The 20,995-nt window shown below is 28.7% G+C and overlaps 2 protein-coding genes across 5 annotated transcripts; both read left to right on the plus strand.

Moving 5' to 3' along the window:
- Window positions 1-1,478: 1,478 nt before the first annotated feature.
- Window positions 1,479-7,596, plus strand: NUDT9 (nudix hydrolase homolog 9). Of its 3 annotated transcripts, XR_001046545.4 has the most exons (10): window positions 1,484-1,731; window positions 1,843-1,917; window positions 2,225-2,281; window positions 3,004-3,086; window positions 3,722-3,780; window positions 4,777-4,925; window positions 5,160-5,303; window positions 5,976-6,134; window positions 6,700-6,878; window positions 7,378-7,596. XR_001046545.4 is itself a non-coding variant. In XM_012209564.4 (9 exons), the coding sequence occupies exons 1-9, from the start codon at window positions 1,672-1,674 to the stop codon at window positions 6,707-6,709; spliced, it is 813 nt and encodes a 270-aa protein (XP_012064954.1). In that variant the 5' UTR covers window positions 1,479-1,671; the 3' UTR covers window positions 6,710-7,052. The 3 variants fall into 3 exon arrangements, 2 of the variants coding, with proteins under 2 accessions (XP_012064954.1, XP_012064952.1); XM_012209564.4 differs by lacking the exon at window positions 7,378-7,596 and having other exon boundaries at window positions 1,479-1,731; window positions 6,683-7,052; XM_012209562.4 differs by lacking the exon at window positions 7,378-7,596 and having other exon boundaries at window positions 6,700-7,052.
- Window positions 7,597-15,807: 8,211 nt separating this feature from the next.
- Window positions 15,808-19,708, plus strand: LOC105628192 (ankyrin repeat-containing protein At5g02620). 2 transcript variants are annotated; one of them, XM_012209561.4, is made up of 5 exons: window positions 15,808-15,949; window positions 16,074-16,179; window positions 16,420-16,958; window positions 17,134-17,543; window positions 18,734-19,708. In XM_012209561.4, exons 3-5 carry the CDS (start codon window positions 16,622-16,624, stop codon window positions 19,610-19,612), a joined length of 1,626 nt encoding a protein of 541 aa, XP_012064951.1. In that variant the 5' UTR covers window positions 15,808-15,949; window positions 16,074-16,179; window positions 16,420-16,621; the 3' UTR covers window positions 19,613-19,708. The 2 variants fall into 2 exon arrangements, with proteins under 2 accessions (XP_012064951.1, XP_020532683.1); XM_020677024.3 differs by having other exon boundaries at window positions 15,808-15,930.
- Window positions 19,709-20,995: the final 1,287 nt, after the last annotated feature.

Consider the following 20,995-nt stretch of genomic DNA (forward strand, 5'->3'; position numbering starts at 1 on the left):
ACAGGCGACAGGACGTTGGTGAGGGATAGCACGGGTTATTTTTTAGGAGGAAGAAGCTAAAGTCTCGGGTATGTGCAAAGCTCAGTGGTGGCGGAAGTCATGGGGTTCGTGAAGTTGTGAGTTGGCTTAAGGACAATTATTTACAAACTCATATAACGCTTGAAACGGATTGATTGGTAGTCAAGCAAGCTTTGGACAGTAATGTAGTGAATTATCCTTATTTTGGTTCTTTGATTCATTATTGTAAATCTCTTTGTAAAGTAATTGCATTATTTTCATTTTCTTTTGTTAAAAAATCAGCAAATCAAGTTGTCCACGTGTTAGCATAAATTACTGATAACACAAATTACTGGTTCTATGCCTGATTTATTAGAGTCAATATACACCCTTTAAATATTATTCATAATGTACTGCTTTTGGATTCTAATAATTGTTAAGCAGTTATTCATTTAAAAAAAAAAGATTAAATTAAATGAACCACCAAATTCGTAAAAATATAAAAAATGAAATGTATATTTTAAGCAATTTACGGTATTGATTCTGCTAAAAAATTAAATTTACCTCATGGAATTTTTTTTTTTTTTTTGTCACTATGTTTTTTATTTTTATCAATCTCTATATTTCCGATTATGTACTATATTTATACCCATCAACTTTTTAATTTTAAAATATGCATGAATTTATTCTATGATTAATTAAAACAAAAAAAATGAGAAATTCATCATGAATTGTTTAAAAATACTCATATTTGAATTGATTGAAGATCGTAAAAGTTGTTAAATTTTCTTTAGTTACATGTATTTTTTTTGACATTTCTTTAGTTACATGTATTATTTTCACCTTACAATTTTATAATATTTTTTCCAAGGAATAATACTAATCATTTTTTTTTAAATTAAAACTACATAGAAAGAAAAACTCTTAGTGTTTAGTTTGGATTAATGAAAAATTATGGATTTCACGAAATCCAAGAGATATAATATTTATAAATTTTATATTTCATTAAAATATCTGTTCCAAAATATAAGTCGTTTTAAATATTTTAAAAAATAAAAAATAATATTTTTCTAATTTTACCATTATTTATAATAAAATATAATATAATGATGTGAGATAATTTAATCAAATTACTCTTGATTTTATTAAAATTTAATAAAATTAATTATTTCTTTAATCTTATACAAAAATCTTAAACGACTTATATTTAGCGACCGAAAGAGTATTTAGTTAAAAAAATAGAATTCACAAATTTAAAGAATATTTATTAGAAAAAATTAGATAGTTTAAATTTCATTATCCATAAAAAAAAAAATGATGAAATGAGAAAATTTATGCAATGAAATTATTGTCGAGTTTAAAATGATGAAAATGATGCCATAATATGAATTTATTAATTTTATAAGTCATGCCAATTTTTTCTTTAAAAAAAATGATAATATAATCTCTCAAATTCCATAAAATTCATCACTCATATTCTATCACTTGCATAATGTTTAGACAAATTGTTGAGATGGTACTTGAGTCTTTGTCACGTAACACGAACGCCAAACGTTGAAATCTACAGATTCTGCAAGGATATCCGTTGTTTTTTTTTTTTTTTTTTTTTTTTTTTTTTTTTTTTTTTTTTTTTGAGCACTTTCATCAAACAGTTGGTGTGCTTGTGGCATTTCTATGGAGAAAGCCAAATTCAAGCTTCTGTTCTCATGCCCTTCTGGTCTCTCACCTTCTCAGGTTCTCCTTTTTCCTCCTTATCACTACGTCTTAACAAACGCGTATATACATTTTATATACGTCTGTGCCGTGCATTTATATTGATCTATTTTTTTTTAATGATGAACTAAGGTATCCGTTGATTTTGATCAATCATACGATAGAATTCCCCATCCTGATGTCGAATTAGAAAACTCCATTGCTAAGGTGAGTGAATTTTTTCTGCTGGCTAATGTTTGTTATATTGTTCTGTTAAAAGGGAAATTAAATTAGTTCATTGAGTTTTTATTTAAATTTGGACTATTTTGATATTTTCCCCCTTCACTTATCGATTTAAATCATCAGATATTTGTGAATCCAGCAACAGTATTAGAGCAGTTATTATATTGATCATATACAGAGTTATGATCTTAGCATCAACGTGGGCATTGAAATTGTGTGTTAAATTTGTATAGAGTTAAAAATAATTATGGATTATTTTTGGTGTTTTTTTCATTTATAAATTTTTGAATAGATATGGGATCAAAGGGCACAGAAGAATTCATCATTGTACAATGGAAAAAAATTCCGGGTATGCTGATCCAATTAGTTGTCGACTTTGTTCCAAATATACGATTAAATATTTAATGTAGTTCTAACAAATTATACTGATGGTTTGCATCGTTTAATTAGCACGATATGTGACTTTTGTATTATATTTCATTTCATCAAGCAGATTAGAATAAAATGTCTTCTGTTATGCATTTTGGTTAACAGAAACTTCATAATGCCACCAGCTAGTGCACACATGATTGGATATATTGTGATTTACTTTGTCAAAAGACACAAAACTAACACCAGCATATTGGCATTTAATCTGTTACTTTTACTAGAACCAATTTAGTTCTGCAGCTTTTTAAATGACCTTTTTTAAGAAAGTGGGGGAAATTAGAATTTCATTAAATAGTCAAGTTGGCGAAAGCAATGTCATTATGAACAAAGGTACAATGTATAAGCATCCAGAGGAACGTTTTCCATTCAGATATACTGAGTTGTTCTTGTAAGCTACTTTATTGCAATGTCTTCTATATTTTTAAAATGCAGGAGAGATCAACGTATTGATAAGACTAGGCATTAACTTATTGCAGTGATATTAAAACGAAAAAGTCTATCTACCGTTTTTGGTAATGGCATTTGATGCCTTAGTCATAAATGCATTAGTACAATGAGGACCTGCATTTATTCTACATATTTAATCTTTTAATGCTTATGGTTTTATATTGCTTATCGTTTACTTCTCTAACAACTTTACAGTATGGAGGGTATAATGTCCTTAGTGGGGGTGGATCAAATCAAGATTCTCATATATGCCTCCACCTTGGTTTGACAGATTATAGGTCTCTATCTCTCTCTCTCTCTTGTTGTGTGGGTGTCATCTACATAATCCATAAATGCTACATAAAAAATAAAAGTTTATAATTGATGTAAACCAGTAAATGCTAGTAATATTTGTTAAATTTTGCACACAGTTCAAGTTGGCTTCTTGCAGTTACTGCTGGACGTTGCAGTTGGTCTCACATTTATGAACTCAATAATACATAAATGTGCCTGTTAGGTCGCTGATCATTTTACATGTTATCTCTGAGAATGTGATGTCAGTTTTATTGGAGTAGGCTGCTGAAAGATTCGCAAAATATTATTCCATTCCATCATTGCTGAAACATGGTTTTGTAACAACTGATTGATTTTTGAAATATTATATTATCATAGGTTAGTTAATGCATAAGTTAAATGCCCGTTATCAGAAATAAGAATCATTTGCACATAGTCTTCTGTTTCCTCTGTTTTTTGTTTTTGGTCTGAAGCTTGTTCCCTATTTTATTTTAATGAATCAAGGGTTGCCTTTGGCATAAGTCTTATCTGATCTGCCTATTTATTAATTGGCACAATGGAACACAGCTGCTTATATTTATATTCAGTATTTTTCTTTTTCCTCCATAACAAAGACTTTATACTATGTTCTGCTACACAGGACTTTTGTTGGGACAAACTTAAATCCTTTGTGGGAAAAGTTCCTTGTTCCATCAGAAGGTATTCTTTGCTACTTATTATTCAGAAAGTTCATCAGAGAAGAGAGAGTTAATTTTTTTGCCTACTCAATTGTTTGACACTCCAGCGTTTTTGCTAGTCTACTACTACTGTGTCAATGATACACATGAGCTCACAAATGTCTTTTCTCTTCTCCTTTGTTGTCCTTAGAATTTTTTGCAGTTCTAAGATGATTAGTTTATTTTGGTGGGGTTTGTGAACAATAAAGAACAAAAGCGTCTGACTGAATTTTTATATTTTGTGTTAAAACAAAATCATACAAAAGATATACACAAATGGATTTGGTTATTGGACCACACTTGCTTCGTCATGTAAGGATTGGGGATCTATAAAATGCCTTTGGGATGAATATGGATTTAAAGTTGGGGATCTATAAAATGCCTTTGGGATGAATATGGATTTAAAGTAAATACTCATTTTGGGTTCCAATTTAGAGCATTGGGACTCTGCTACTTGAAACTGTTTTTTAAATTATTATTTTATGTATAGCTGACTATTATTATGAGATTATTTGCAGGCTTCGGAGTTTGGAGTATATATCAAATTAAAAAACCAAGAATTTGAAATATTTTTTCAGATTATTAGTATCACTAAAAAATATAATTAATAATTGTAAATAATATTTTACAATAATTACCTATATATATATATATATATATATATATATATATATATATATTGAGTGGATTCAAGTAGTAAGCAGATAAGGTTAATTGGATTTGGGACAGGTACATTACAATTGATAAATTTTAACTAGGTTCAAGTAAGAGTAAGGCAATTTTTGTATCTTACTTGTTGCCATCTTAAATAAGTACTAACTGTTTTACTTTGAAGTTGCTAATCTGAATTTCTTTTTAATTGAATATATATGCATGTCTTGTTCTGTGACAGCTGAAAAAATCTTTCTGGACCTTTTTGTAATCCAGCGGCATTTTTAAGTCAATTATTTTAAGCATCTACAGCTTTGCTTATTTGCAGATGACCATATACATTGTCAACATATGTCAAGCCCTCTCGGTAATGGTGCAGTTGTAGAGACATCTGACAAGAAAATAGTTGTGTTGCAAAGAAGTTCTAATGTTGGGGAATTTCCTGGGCATTTCGTTTTTCCTGGAGGCCATCCAGAGGTACAAAAGACACATTTCACTCTTTGTTTTAGTTGCGATCAGTGGTTGAGGATATTCATTCTGTGATCTATTTTGCCCTTTGGTATTTTCCATTGGGAGAATGTTCACTGGCTAAATCTTGTCCCATCTATTCAAAGTGATTAGATGCAGGGTTTTTGTGCTTCTGTTATTCTTTGGCAGTTAATGTTGATTTCTGGACTTTTGGTGCAATTGCAATTTTCTGATGATTGACAGCCTGAGGAAGTTGGAATAACTTGTCATCAGAGCAGCAAAGATCTTACAGACTCTAAGATGATTAGCAGTAAGGTTTCACAAGAAATGTTTGACAGTATTATTCGCGAAGTGGTCGAGGAAATTGGAGTACCAGCAACATCTCTTGTAAGTTATAGTTTTTAAATTTTTTTTTTCTTCATTTATCTTCTGGTACTTTTATCATGGTGGTAGTAAGCAGTGTTTATCTTTCTCCTTTTTCGGTTTCCAATATTTTTTTATTATAAAGGGGTTGCATTCAAAAATTATTAATATGGAATCATCGGTTTCATATGGAAAGATGCAGAATATCACTAATTCTATTATAGACTATTAGTGGAGAGAAAATAAAATGCTTTGTGGATGCCTATAAATGTTTTACTCTGCCAACAATAACTTCAAAAATATCAGCCTTTCACAAATGTTCTTGAACTGACTATATGTCTCTGGATATCTGACTTTTTGCTCAGGTTATGAGACATTTACCCTACCCATATTAGTTGCATGAATATGGATATTGCCGTTGGCATACTTTTGTTGTTATAGAATGAGCTATTGGAACAATCCCAACACTTTATGCCCAATCTCTTATGCCTGGCCTAAAAGGAGAATGAGTCCTCAAGAGAATTATGAATAAAGGCCTGCGGCCACTGCCATACAATACTATTGAGAGAAAACATGTTTTGCTCTTGATTGCTTGAAAGTTAATGATGCAATTCTTTTGTATGGGTTCTATGGTATACAAAATTGTATAAAATTTCCAAAAAGGTATCTAAAGATTAGCTTTTTATTTGCTTGCAGTGCAATGTACGTTTTATTGGTATATCCTGTCGAGTGTTAAATGTTAGACCTGCTGCCTTTTTCTCCATCAGATGCCACCTTGGATCAGAAGAAATTCATCAACTGTATCACAATGCTCAAGATGGCTATGAATCGACCCAACTTTTTACAGTTTCATTGGTCAGTTCAAATTTTATGCTTTCAGTTGATGCCCAAAATTGGTTACATTTTTCTTGACCCAATCTTGAGATGTAAAAGGTGGGATAGATGTGGATGGAAGGTGTCAGTAGTGTAGCAATGGTTGTGATGCAGTAAAAATTTCGATAGTGGCATGGAATGCAGCAGTATTTGTACTAGGACTCTAAGGCTGATTCAGCTGTTAGTAGCTTGAGCTATGATGCTTGATGGTTCATTACCATATACAATATGTGTACTTCTCTTGTGGGGGGGTTGCAGGAGGAAGAAGTAGGCTATTACTGAGTACTTGTTAATATTTTATTTGATTTGCCTTAGGAGTCACCATAAGTATCACATAAGGTTTTACAACAATAAAACTCTTGGTTTACATGGAATAACCTTAAAAATCGATAGATAAATCATAAATTTAGTTGTGGGGTGCTATGGGAAAAAGATTAGAGTTGAAATCCAACTTTAATATTTTGAATGGTCCTATAGAAAATTATTTAATTCTATATGTTGATTCATTGGTATATATAATTACTCATCAGGTGTTTCTACATATCAGATTGATTTAGAAAACATGGCATCTAAAATGCCTGGCTGCCATCAAGGTGGATTTGCTCTCTATAAGCTGATGGTGGAAGCTCTGAAGGATACCTGAATACTCAACACTGCTGAACAATTGTTAGTCTGCAGCACCATCAGTATGCTTTAGTCTTGGCTTACATGCACAAACATGATAATGTAATTATATTTCTCCTTGCAATTTTATGCTACTGCTACAACATGTGTTTAGTGCTGGTTTAATCCACTGCTGTCTTGGAACCCACATTAGATGTTAAAACTTTATGTTACTTGCATCAATTACATTGAACAACGTCAATTATATAAATGAACTAGTATCATTTTACCAGGAAATGATTTTCTTATTTAGATAGTTCTACTTGCATAAAGTGCATAAAAGTCTGCTCAATGCGTGCTTAATTGCTTACATCTCTCCATTTTTGTTTTTATCTGAGATTCTGGGTTTTCACGTAATACTTTAATCCTATCCTGGAAAGTTTGTGGATGATTCAGAAATATAAAGAATTTGAATAGCTCACTGCCAGCTACATGGGGCTAAAAATTTTTTAGCCATGCGGTTAGGAGCAGTTTGTCTGGTTAGGACTTAGGAGTGGGGAATATTGCAAGAATTGTGTAGTAATGACAAATATTTGCATGAAATAATGGCTATTTTTTACAGGAACTGGTATGGAATGGAGCAGAAAGTAGAAACTCATTTCTTTTGAATTCTGGCTTTTGTGGAACCCACTTTCTTGGTTGTGAGGATATTAGCTTTCCATTTTATTGAAGTTAGAATCTGAGTTCATATCAAAATGCTATTTTTGTATTTTTAGTTTGGTTGAGTTGGTGATTATCTTTGGTTTCAAAATGAGAAAAGGACTAGTATCATTTTATTTGCTTTGTAATGTGTATTGTTTTGTTCAGGTCACAATCACATGTATGATGGTCTGACTGGTTCTGCCTGTACGGTCAATAATAGTAGCTAAGCGTCCAATCCATTATTATTAGAGAAGACCGACTCCTGAGTATAGATAAATGCATGGTTTTAAATATAATTGTAACAGTGAATCATGGAGAAGTTCTGAGCCATACAAACTGATCGAACTGAATTAATTTGGTTCAATTTGGTTTTTAACACAAAATTTGGTTCAGTTTTCATAGATAAAACCTGAAATTTTATTTCGATTCTAAAAAAATAGGCTCAAAATCGTAAAAAGAAATAGCTAAATTCGATCAAACTGGGCTGATACAGTTCGATTTGAACCAAAAATCTTAGTTTGTTTGATTTGTTCTATTTTGGTTAAATTTTGAAAGGAATCAACTGTTTGCATAACAGTGACTATTACGTTTATTTTTTATTTAAAAACTTTGGTATAAAAATATTTCTGGTCAATGATGTTAATAGTGAATTTGATAATATTTTAAGAGAGTGAGTGATTTTGCTGATACAAGTTTGACATTTTATACATTTGACTGATACATTGAATAATTATAAATGAAACGGAAATTAACCCAAATCTTCCATCACCTGTCCTCCCTATGATCAGAAGTGCAGATTTCCACATAAAGTCATAAAGAACACACCAATGTCAATAGAACTGCAAGTCATTTCCGAAAATTAAAAAAATATATATATTTACTTTAACAAATTTCATGATTCAATGTCAAATTAAACAATGCTTGAAAATATATGAAGTCTTTTATTATACAATTAAAAGCTAGAAAAAAGGGTTTAGGTAATAGAGGCAATGTCTTTTTCCTTGACATTATGAAACCAGCCACAATAAAATATAATGACATTTTTGGGTTTGTTATAATAACCACTGACTATTGAGACTTTGAAAAATCCTTAGAAACTTCGAGTCGCCTTTGCATTCGGACATTTTAAAATATTTTTCAATTGGAGTAGATCCAACAGATACAGGAGTTGTCCATAAATGCAATACGGCATGTAAGATCCACATATGTGATAAATAGTAGCGAGTCGAACGCTTTATGATTTCTGTATATTCAGATGATGTCTACTTTCAATGTCTTATCTAGAAGCTTTGACCTTTTAATCTTTCTGTGACAATAGTGAGGACCATCTACTGAATTCTGAATGGGTTTTGGTATACATTGCCTTTGATAAAGACAGTAAATACTATCATAGGCTATCTCATGGTCAGTAAATAGCTCCCACAACTCTCATAATTGACTTGAAAGAAAGGTTTGAATCTTTACTCATATCATATATGCATGAACCTATCAGTTGATAAGTCTTTTAGAGCATTTATTTGTTGCTTAGTGTAAATACTCATATCATATATTCAGATAATTATAATTTATAATTTAAATTTATTAAATTAAAATTTTAATTCGGTAAATAATCAAATTTATTGAATAATCTAATTTAACTGAATTGAAATATTTTGACTGATTAACCAGTTAATTCGATTAATAATAAATCGAAGGAATTTATTAAATGGAACTGCAATCAAATTCTTGTTTGCTAAAAAACAATCGAATTTAATTGATTTTTTGTTCAAATATTCAAATATAACAGTATAAATAATGCAAATTCAAGTGGTAGCTAGGCATTTACACACATTTATGATAATTGCCACCAAGTTAGTATTTGAGAAAACTTCTAGAAGCTTAGCAGCAAACGAACCATTTGCTTCAGAGAAAAATTTTAAAATTAAAAAAAAAAAAAAAAAAAAAAAAGCTTATGAAGAAATCATAGTGATTAATTGATTAATTATGAAGAAAAAATATGTAACAGATAAGTCAACTTCAATTAGTCAATTACAAATTTCACCATGAAAGTGATAAGTTTCTAAAAAATCTATGATTATATTACACGTCATTATGTTTATTATAATGAGAATGACAAAGCAATCGAACCAGTAGGTTTAGAGGTAGTATTTTACGCAATGATGTTTGGTTTACACGACCAAGAAACCATTCCACCCTAACCCTGACCCTGTCACAAACATCACATGCTTTGTGCACGTGCAGTTAATGCCAAATTATTAAATTTTTTTCTTCTATATATAATTTTATAATATAATTTTATATCATTTTTAATTATTCAGATAGAATCATGATCAAAATTATAAGCAGTAAGGGTTTTTTTAGTTAATAGGAAGTTATTAAATGCACCGGAAGAATATTATAAACTACATAACAAAAATTAGTTTTCTTCGCTGCATAACGTTTACTAAATTAATAATAATTTTTGTGTTGAATAGAACTCGAACTTGAGACATGATTGATCTTATTTTCTTATTGAATAGAAAGACCAACACCTTTCTTTATTGACATTAAATGCTTTTTTTTTATTATTTTAACTAAATTTTAGTTGATATAATTAAAAATTATGGAAGGAAAAGCAATAAGCCTAAAATGATGCATGTGAAAAAGCTGTGGGGTGGCATATTTTGGATAAAAGATTTTGGGGCGCAAATGGTGCTTTGTTAAAGGTTAAACAATAATAGAATGCTTCTTCTTTAATATGTAAGCAATAAGTGTACTTTCCATTTATTTATTTATTTATTTATTTTGTAATAAAATCTCAACTTCCTTCATTGTGAAGGAAAACTCTTTCTAAATTGAATTTCTATACTTTTAACCTTTCCTTTTCAATACTTTTTAACTTTCATATTAAAACAATGCATTAGGGTCAGCCAGTCTTTTTCACAAATAAATAAAAATGTTGGAATCTTATTAAATATTTAAGATAAAACAATTTTCTTTATTAGTAAAATAATATATATATATATATATATATATATATATATATATATATATATAAGAATAGAACTCGCCTGCACTTGGTGGATGGATAGTCTCGTATATTAATTTAATCCATAAAAATTTTTTTATTTTATATTTTTTTTTTAATAAATATTCAGAAATTCTTTTGTTTTAATAAAAATTTATTAAATATTTAATCTTGGAATTCCATTCCATAGCCAAAAATTGTCTTATGGCTATAACAAGAGGCCGAATTCTACCAGACAAAGGAATATCATCCGCCAACAAGTTGGCAACAGGGCACATGAGTCTCATCAAAAAAGGAAAAACATGTATAATATACAATTTTTGTATAATTTAACTTCGAGTTTTATATAATAAAAAAAAATTATGTATGTCAATACAATAAAAATTTTTTTTTTCTAACTAAATATAGTCTGACGGACTAATATCTCTATTATTATATCAATTTTAAATTTTATAGTGGAAAGAACTCGTATTTAAAATACTTCAACTTTTAATAAAAGATAAAAAAACTTTTTTTAATTGAAAAATATTTCATAATTTGAGCCCATAGCTTATTCTCTAATTTATAACATAAAAATTAAATAAATCAACTTGCAAACTCAACTACGTCTTTGCATTAGAGATATTTAATTCTTTTTTTTATTGTATAATGTGGTCTTATTGATATACAATATAAAAGAATATATTTTCCCAATGATAATGAAGCCTCCTTAATAGACTATCTACCTTTTTTTTTTTTTCTAAAATCAATGATTAAACTATATAATAAAGTAGAATTTTTTTAAATTTCATTTAAAAATTGCAAATCTCTCTCTAATTATCTGAACATACAACTTTCAAATCAAATAATTTAAATTTTAATCATTTGATTTCCATCAAATAATAACTATATCCTAAATAATTTAAATCAATAAAGGAAAATTACGGAGAGAACTGAAAGGATCCAAATAATTTATTACTAAACGATGATATCAGTAATCAATTCAATTAAATCCTACTATTAATTTTCCAATTGAAGTAAAATTGATTCCGAGAATTACACTAAAGTGTACATTCATTGTATATATAAATTTCATTTGTTTAAATTTAAAAATGATAATTGTAAAATGATTATATTAATATGATTCTGGCTCCAATTATTATTGAGTATCTCTCACGATATAATTCCACAATAAAAATTAAATTATATAATTAGATTATATTCCATTATATTTAAGAATAATATATTGAAGCCGAAATTGAAGGGGAATAATCAATTAATTAATTAATTAATATTGTTTAATACAGAAATTAAGCGCAATCGTGTTAGTTTTCGGTCGTTTTTAGGGTTACTATGTCGTATTGTTTTGGGAAGTGAAAAAAATTAAAACGCATATGGGTATTATCAGAACATGTCGGGTGGGCCAGCCAGTTTTTTGGATTATATTGCAAAGGATAACTGTATGGTGCGTGTGGGTGTGCGCGTAAGATTGGTTATTGTTCTTAAACTAAAATAGGGTTTTGTCTGAACTTGGTTTAAGCCACATGGATGTTTTCATGCCCATCCAAAATACGCGCGGCTACCCGCCTGGGTCCAATGAGAGATGGGTCCATTTATTGGAAGTTTGGGACCCACGCGAGATAGTCAGCTATATGTAAGGGTGACCATTCAGCTAACTAATCCAAATTAGCTGAATTTTAGTTTATCTGAATATATCTGTATAATATCTAATATGAAATTAAATGGTATAATAAACTATTCAAACTGATTTAAATCAGGTTGGATTGGGTTATTTCAAACCAAATTAATTATTTTGGACTTAAAATAAAAGTTAGTTATATATGATAACCGTATGAAACAATTGAAAATTATATAATTTTATATATCCAAATCCATCGATAATTGAATTTATAAATATTTATCCAAGTATGACCGAATTCAATCGGTTTAATTTGATTCTCAATTAGAAATCAAAAATTGCTCATCTCTAGCTATGTGTCATTTGCTGATTTTCTATATATAATATAATAAAAAATTATTATAATTTGACAACCTAATTTCATGAATTTTCTTATTACAATTTAAATTTAATTAATTTAATTATTTCGTATATAATATAATATCATAAATTGTTTATATTATTAAATTTATATTATTAAAATATGAAAAATTGGTACTAGCTACTACATTAATTAATATATTAATCATTATTTTAGAGCATCATATATATTTTTGATTTTTTTTTTTTTACTTTTTGCCGAATAAGCATATACTTAATTCTATGGTTGCTTTTTTTTAGGAAAAAAAAAATCTTCCAATATATTATACTGCTTGCTAATATAAGGTATTATATCGTAATTATATATATATATATATATATATATATATATATATTGAGTTTTTATTTTCCTTTTCTAGTTTATATCAAACAATAAATCTTATAATGCGTTTCTTAATAAATAATAATAAATTACATTTATTTTTTTATTGAATAAGTTACTTGTAAAAAATAATTGTAACCAATTAAATTAAAATTTTATTAAAAATAATAATTAAACATATTATATTCTACGATATTTATATGTATCTTATATAATATAATATAACCAATCAAAATTAGATTACCTTTATTTTTCCAACCAATAAAATTAAAATCTTTAAAGATAATATGTATTGTTTGGTATCCATCAAATAATATTACCATATTATATTTTATTATATAATATGTTACCATACTATATTTTATTACTATAAAATATATATATTACCATATTTAATATATACATTATATCTCTTATTTAATATTGTATTATATGGTTTTGGTTTTAAAATTGGCTGTTTCAGTCATACGAAAGGTAAAACGAAATAGCATTACGATACTGTATATATACTCCATATAGTATATAATATACTTTCTTATTTCATATATAATAATAACCTCATCTTCTCAATAAAGTTGTTTAGTTATTATTATATGAATAATTATTCATATTATTAAAAAAATTAACTTTAACATAAATAAGTATAATAGAAATACAGTAAAGGATACTTTCATCTTTTTATTATGATTAAGGCAAAAAATATAAATTTTAGATGGAATGACTTATTATTAGTCTAATTGAAATAAACTACAGAGATATATTAATATATTTTTGAAAAGACAAAAACTAGATAGTTAATTGTATCAAACTAAATGGACTAAATAGCAATTTTTTCAATTAATTAAATTAGTTTTTCTATTGATGTCTCACTCAATAAATATACAATTTCAAAATTTAAAATATAATTAAAATCGTTATTTATTTGGAAGTGCTAAATAACGATTTAATTTCAATTTTGTAATTGAAAATTTCAATATTATTTCTAATTTTTTAAATATATAAAAAAGTTATGATTTGAAGATTCAATAGAAATAAAAATAACTAATAAATAGTGGTGAAGGAACATAATAATGAAATTTAGTATTAAAATTACTTTATAAGAAATTGAAATATGATATTTTAATCTAATAAAAAGTGTATGCATGACTTAAATAAAGATTAAAGTTAAATATTTTTCAATATTTTTCAAAAAAAAAAAAAATCCAACCGTATATAATTAATTTGCCTACCATGGACATGAATCAATATATGCACTTTTGAATAATCACTCTATATAAGCATAAATTAATCATCATCAATCACCGTCATAGACTGTGAACCTAATTTTACAGTAGTTGATGGTGATGGTTAATTATTTTCATAATTTAAATTATTATTTTGTGTTTTTTAAAGAAAATTTAGGTACGATCTCAATTCATCAGTCAAACGCAATGGATAATTTCTCCTACACAATTTAGTGGTGATTACATTTTTTTTTTCTTTTCTCTAATATTATTAAGGGAAATTCACAATTATATCTATCATGAAGTATGAAAAAAAAAATACTATGTATCAAATTAAATTTATATATAGTTGAAAAAAAATAAGTAAAAGAAGAAAGAAAAAGAGTCACTAGCAACTATTAACAATAGTTTTTAGAAGTTTTTAGATTTTGAAATGACTGTATAAAAAGAAATTTTTCTTTGAAGAAACATATTTTGTTTTTAATTTAATATATTATATTTTACATCTAACGATAATGTCACTTTCTATTTCTTATTTAAGAAATAATTTAAGTTTTGTAAATTCATGGCACTCTAATTGACCTTAATATTATATATATTATATGAAATTTTATATAATAGTGATTAACAATATTTTAATTTTTAAATTACTTTAATAAAACTATTTTTACATTAATTACTATTGTCAAATAGAGATTTTTTTATTTAGGCCATCTTTTTAGCTTCATCTTAAATAATTTAGAACTCACGGTTACTTAGAACTTGAAAATTAAATGTCTTATGGGTGCATTATCGCCTAAAATATTTGAAAATTTACAGAATGCTTCTAGTAAAATTGTCCTTAGCTTAAAAAATATGCCGCCATGAAATAAGAATTAAGTAAAATAAAATTGACTTTATAGTTTTTAAAAGTTAGATGCATTTGACCGTGACATAAATTTAGACATTACAATATCATAGAACTATGAATTATTTAACGAAAATTTTCTACATTTAAATAATAAAAACATGTGAAAAATTATTGAATTTTGGATAAATGTGAAAGTCTCAACAATTGTCTTTAATTGGTAAATGAATATAATTTATAAATTTTATAATCTTAACACGTATGATTTATCTTTTATTAGAGTATACCAGAAAAATAGACTTAATATAATAGAAAAAAAAACATATAATATACATAAAATTAAAATTTTTAGACCAAATTGCTTTTCTAGAAATCCTATAAAAAAAATCGACTTGAATTTTCTTTTTGTAAAACATTTAAATTAAATATTTTTTTTAATAAGTGTCCATATTACTAATTTGAAATGTCTTAAGTTATTTCTTTACTTTTTATTTTCGAAAAAAGCCAATAAATTAAAATTTTACTTATCTATAATATTTTCTAAACAATCAATTTTTACTAAAGTTGTGAATAAAATTAAAATTAATAAATCATTAATAATATTCTATTGATATTACTTTTCCTAATTTTGGGGGTGAAAGGAGCATATAAAGCATAAAAAATAAACCGTAAAAACAGCCAAATTGAGTCAACCTAACAAACTACAAGGTCAAAGGAAGACGTCAGTACATTACACTCGCGCCTTATCACATTTGCGCGCGTGGTTCTGTTATTACCGTTAGTCTCCATTGCCCAACCCAACACCATCACTGGTTTTTGCTACTCTTTTTGCTCACTCGCTTTTTTTGTTTTTTATTTTCTAATTCTCTCTCTCTCTCTCTCAAAATAAAATTAAAAAATAAAAATAAAAATTGCGAAATTTTATTTTAGAAAAAAAATTGACATTAAGTTGTAATCATAACAACCTTTCCAAAAGTCCATCTTGATTGATTCCTCTCTCTCTTTCTCTCTCAAAAGGATTTGATTTGAAATTCATGTAAAGTTGTTGCCTACATGTGCGTTTCATGTTGTTTTTTTTGGCTTAATGCTTATTGTTTATCATCATTCCTTCTTTTCATATAAAATAATGCAACCACTGAAACGTTTTTGTGTTTGTTATGTTTCAAAAATGCATTACAGGGTGTTTCGATCGTGTTTCTCTACAAACTGCTCTTAATAACTATATGGGTTCTTTCTCTGGGTTTTAATGGAGGAGAGCAAAACAAGCATTTTCCTTCAAACCCAGGTAATCAAATTTCCATATTTTCCTTTGTCTTCTTTTTCTCTGTATTCAACGTGAACATGATTAAAACTTGATGAGAACCCAAGTATATCATTGTATTGTTGCTCAATGATTTTTGTTTGTTTATTTTTATGATGTGAATTAGTTGTTGAACTATTTGCATTGTTAATGGCAAAGACAAAGAGGTTTATTAGGATTATCAAAATTTATTTGCAAGAAATTTTAATTCCAGTTTTCGTGCAGAGCCAAAAATGGGAGGAGTCTGCAATTGGGCTTCAAGAGTTGGGAATTATTGAATTCAATATTTATGGTTATCTGGGTTGCTTTAAGATCAACAATGATTGTTGATGATACAAGATGCAAAATTTGATCTGGGTTTTTGCGGGAAAAAAAAAGAGAAAGATCAGCTGAAATATTTTATTCATATATTAAATAGGCGGATCCAATGGAGTCATCAGCTCCATTGCCTAGTTCAGCTCCAAGGAAAAAAATTACAAAACAGTTAACAGGTAAAAAAGATGATACTCCATTGCATTCTGCAGCTAGAGCAGGGAATTTGGCTGCTGCAATGGAGATCTTAACCGGTACTCAGGAAGCAGAGTTGAAAGAATTGTTAGAGAAGCAAAATCAGTCAGGAGAGACCGCTTTATATGTAGCTGCAGAATATGGTTATGTTGATTTAGTTAGGGAAATGATTAAATATTACGATCTTAGTGATGCTAGTATCAAAGCAAGAAATGGGTTTGACGCATTCCACATTGCAGCTAAGCAAGGGGATTTAGGTATGTCTCAATACTAGAAATTCTCTATTTTGTTCATTTGAGTGATGGGTTAATTTAGTTTTTTAATTTTAAAGATAGAGGTACTAACTCTGAATTAAGTCAAACCTCAAGAATTAGTAATTAATTGCTTTTTGTAAAGGAAAAATACGATGATTTTTGCCTTGCGTTATTGCAGATATATTGGCAATTCTAATGGAGGCTCATCCAGAATTGGCTATGACTGTTGATTTATCAAACACCACAGCTTTGCATACTGCTGCAACACAAGGGCATATAGAGGTAGTGAGATTATTGTTAAATGCAGGAAGTAGTTTGGCTACCATTGCTAGAAGTAATGGCAAAACTGCATTGCATTCCGCGGCTAGAAATGGGCATTTGGAGGTTGTTAGGGCACTTGTGGCAATGGAGCCTGGGATAGTGATAAGGGTAGATAAAAAAGGGCAGACTGCACTTCACATGGCGGTGAAGGGGCAGAACGTCGAGGTGGTGGAGGAGTTGATTAATGCAGAACCTTCTTCGGTGAACATGGTTGATACTAAAGGCAATACAGCATTACATATAGCCACTCGAAAAGGAAGAACTAAGGTAAATTACTTCTTTCCCTCAGTATTTTCACCAAGGCATGTCTTCGCCTAACTGGCCTGGTGTGAAAATTTTAGTTTTAGTCAAATTTATTGTTTATTATTTCATGGCCTTATTTCTTTGTCTAGCTGCTTTGAATATTTGACCAATAAGAGGGTGAACATATAGCATTCAAGGTAGGAAAATCTGATCTTAGTTTATCAAAGATGATCTAATTGGGGGGAAAAATAATTGATAATGAAGCACCTTTGATTCATCTGGATTACTTTGACCTCGTAATTTCAGAGATTTTGAATACTGTTATTAGTATTGTAAATTTTCCATATTAAGAGACAAAATTTCAGAGATTTTGAATACTGTAATCTCAGAAATCCAGTTAGCTAATTAATATTTTGGTCAAATCCTGTTATTAGTATTGTAAATTTTCCACATTAAGAAACAAAATTTTCTCTTATTTGCAAGGTTGTATTTTTCAATGTAATCTTGTTTCTTGGCTCTTCCAAATAATTTGGGCTAATGATTTCCATGTTGCTTTTTGAAATTCTATTGCTGGTTGACTTCTGAACAAAATTCTGACATATCTGACAATTTGCTGACATTAATTGAATCTAGTCGGCTATAATACTATGTAAGGTTAACTATAATACTATGTAAGGTTAACTAGTTGAAGTTTTAAATTCTCAATAACATCAATTGACTTACATATATATATCAAGATTGGATATTTGTAGATGTAGTGTCACGATTCTGCTTTTTTGAACTGAAAACTATTATATGCTGCTTGAAAATTATGATCTTGATGTCAGCTTGCAGAGTTTTCTGATCTCTAATATGTTGTTTCTTAATTTAAAAGGAGTGAGTTTTATCAACCTACTTTGTTTTCCTAAAAGTTTCAATCTTTAATGTTGAAAAACTTAGAAGATACACATTTGCTCTTCTAGCTTCTGGTTTGTCAATGAAGATTTCAGGAGATAATTTTATTTCGTTTTTGGTTAATTAGGCTTTGATTGATGTATGAACTCGCAATCTAATTGGCAGGAAAGATTTTTTTTTAAGTCCTAACCATCTCTAATATACAATTTCTTGTTGAAAGAATGTTCAGAAAAATGAAATTAATAGGGATATAGTCCAAAAAGTCTTGATGACTGGACATGAAACAGATAAATTGATACAGTAGTTTGTGGTTTTTGCAGATTGTTATGTTGCTGCTCAGGTGCAACCAAACAGACACAAAAGCTGTCAATAGAACTGGTGAAACTGCTTTCGATACGGCTGAGAAAACTGGGCACTCGGATGTTGCAGCCATTTTGCGGGAACATGGGGTTCAGAGTGCCACAATTATTAAGCCAGAACTAACAAATCCAGCACGAGAATTGAAGCAAACTGTGAGTGACATAAAACATGAAGTTCACTATCAGTTGGAACACACCCGACAAACTCGCAAGCGAGTACAAGGCATTGCTAAACGTCTTAACAAAATGCATACAGAAGGTCTTAACAATGCCATCAACTCGACAACTGTGGTCGCTGTCCTTATTGCTACAGTCGCCTTTGCAGCTATTTTCACTGTCCCTGGCCAATACGTCGAAGACCAAAATGAAATGCCCCCAGGACAGTCACTCGGGGCAGCAAATATTGCTCGGAGAGCTCCATTTCTTATATTCTTTGTGTTCGACTCGATTGCCCTCTTCATTTCTCTAGCTGTTGTAATTGTGCAAACATCAGTTGTTGTCATAGAAAGCAAGGCGAAGAAGCAGATGATGGCGATCATTAACAAGTTGATGTGGTTAGCTTGTGCACTTATATCAGTAGCATTTTTAGCTCTGTCGTTCATTGTTGTGGGGAAGCATGAGATATGGTTGGCAATTAGTGTGACAATTATAGGAACAGGTATAATGGTTACAACTCTGGGAACTATGTGTTACTGGGTAATTAAGCATCGGATTGAAGCCTCGAATATGAGGAGTATACGAAGATCATCGCTAGGAAGCAGATCGCGATCATTTTCAATGTCTATGATGTCTGATACTGATATCATAACAAATGAGTATAAGAAAATGTATGCAATTTGATACACTCTCATACAAAAGATCTTTTCTTTGGCATACTGCACATACCTTGACTTCCACATGTACATTTCTCATTAAGAAAACATTTTTCTTTTTTTACTTTCTCTTGATCAATTCTTTTGATACATAGAAGAGAAACAACTTAAGAAGTACTAAAAATTACATTGAATTGCATAGTAAAAATCCAAAAATTAAAATTCACTCTGTAATTTAGGTGTTTATTTATACTTTATAATCTTAATTTTAAACTAATTTAGGCCGGTTATATAAATGTTTTGTTACAATTCTGCTATTTCAACATCAAAATTAGAATTGAATTTATTTATTTTTCTTTACATAAAAATACAACTTTGACTTGGAAATAGATTTCACTTTGGAATGTGTGCATCCATTATGATATAGTGATGTTAAGAAATCAAAACTAGAGTGGTGGCATATGGCAGAAAACAAATCCTAAAACAGTAATGTCAAATTTGCCATGATCTTGTCCACAATGTGCAGTTAATAAATAGTGACTCACATTTCCATCCTTCAAATGTGCAAAGCATGGAAAGCGTTTCTTATATATATATATATAATGACAAGGATTAATTCTCTGGTACCATAAAGGATAAAAGTTTTTTACTCAATACTAAAGTGCGTTTTTCGGAAATCGAATTTGTGTATATAATATATATGATATAGGCCTTTACAGTATCGTTTTAGAATCAACCAGCTGAAGCAATGACACAATTGTTTTTTTACAATTAACAATTATAAATATATAAATAAGTTTAGCTCAATAATACTATTAATTATTTTCATTCTTTAACATTATAAATTTAAAATAATTGATAATTAGCAATTAATAGAAAAACACACAAGCCTTATGGTACTTGGTTTATAATTTAATTATAAATCAAAATTATATTATTTATTATAATAATTATGTACATTTACCTGTATAATATAATACAATGGTGATATCACATCAGTAAGATGAGGTGGAATAACACTGAACTAATCCTATTATATAGTGCCACAATCCAATTATAAATGTAGTAAACTAATGACAGCAATGAAAAGGGGGAAACAGAAAGAAAGAAAGAAAATAAAATTCTTTACATTCACTTATTAATAGGGTTCTAAGTGAATTGAGCTGAGTCCAAATTTCTTTTAGTCTGAGTTTGATTTGTTTTTAGTATATTTAAACTTTCAAAATCAAGTTCCAAGTGAACAATTAAAAATAAAATTACCTCTTTAAGTTGAAATCCATATTCCAGCTTGATTCATTTATAACAAGCTCAATTAATAAACTCGAACTCATTATTTATTGAATAAACTTTAGAAAGTCAAACTTGAGCGTCTCATCCGCAATACTACCTACCTACCTATCAGGAGTTAAAC

Source organism: Jatropha curcas, chromosome 1 (genome assembly GCF_041381405.1).
Source record: "Jatropha curcas cultivar XTBG-Jc1 chromosome 1, XTBG_Jcur_1.0, whole genome shotgun sequence".
Lineage (NCBI taxonomy): Eukaryota > Viridiplantae > Streptophyta > Magnoliopsida > Malpighiales > Euphorbiaceae > Jatropha > Jatropha curcas.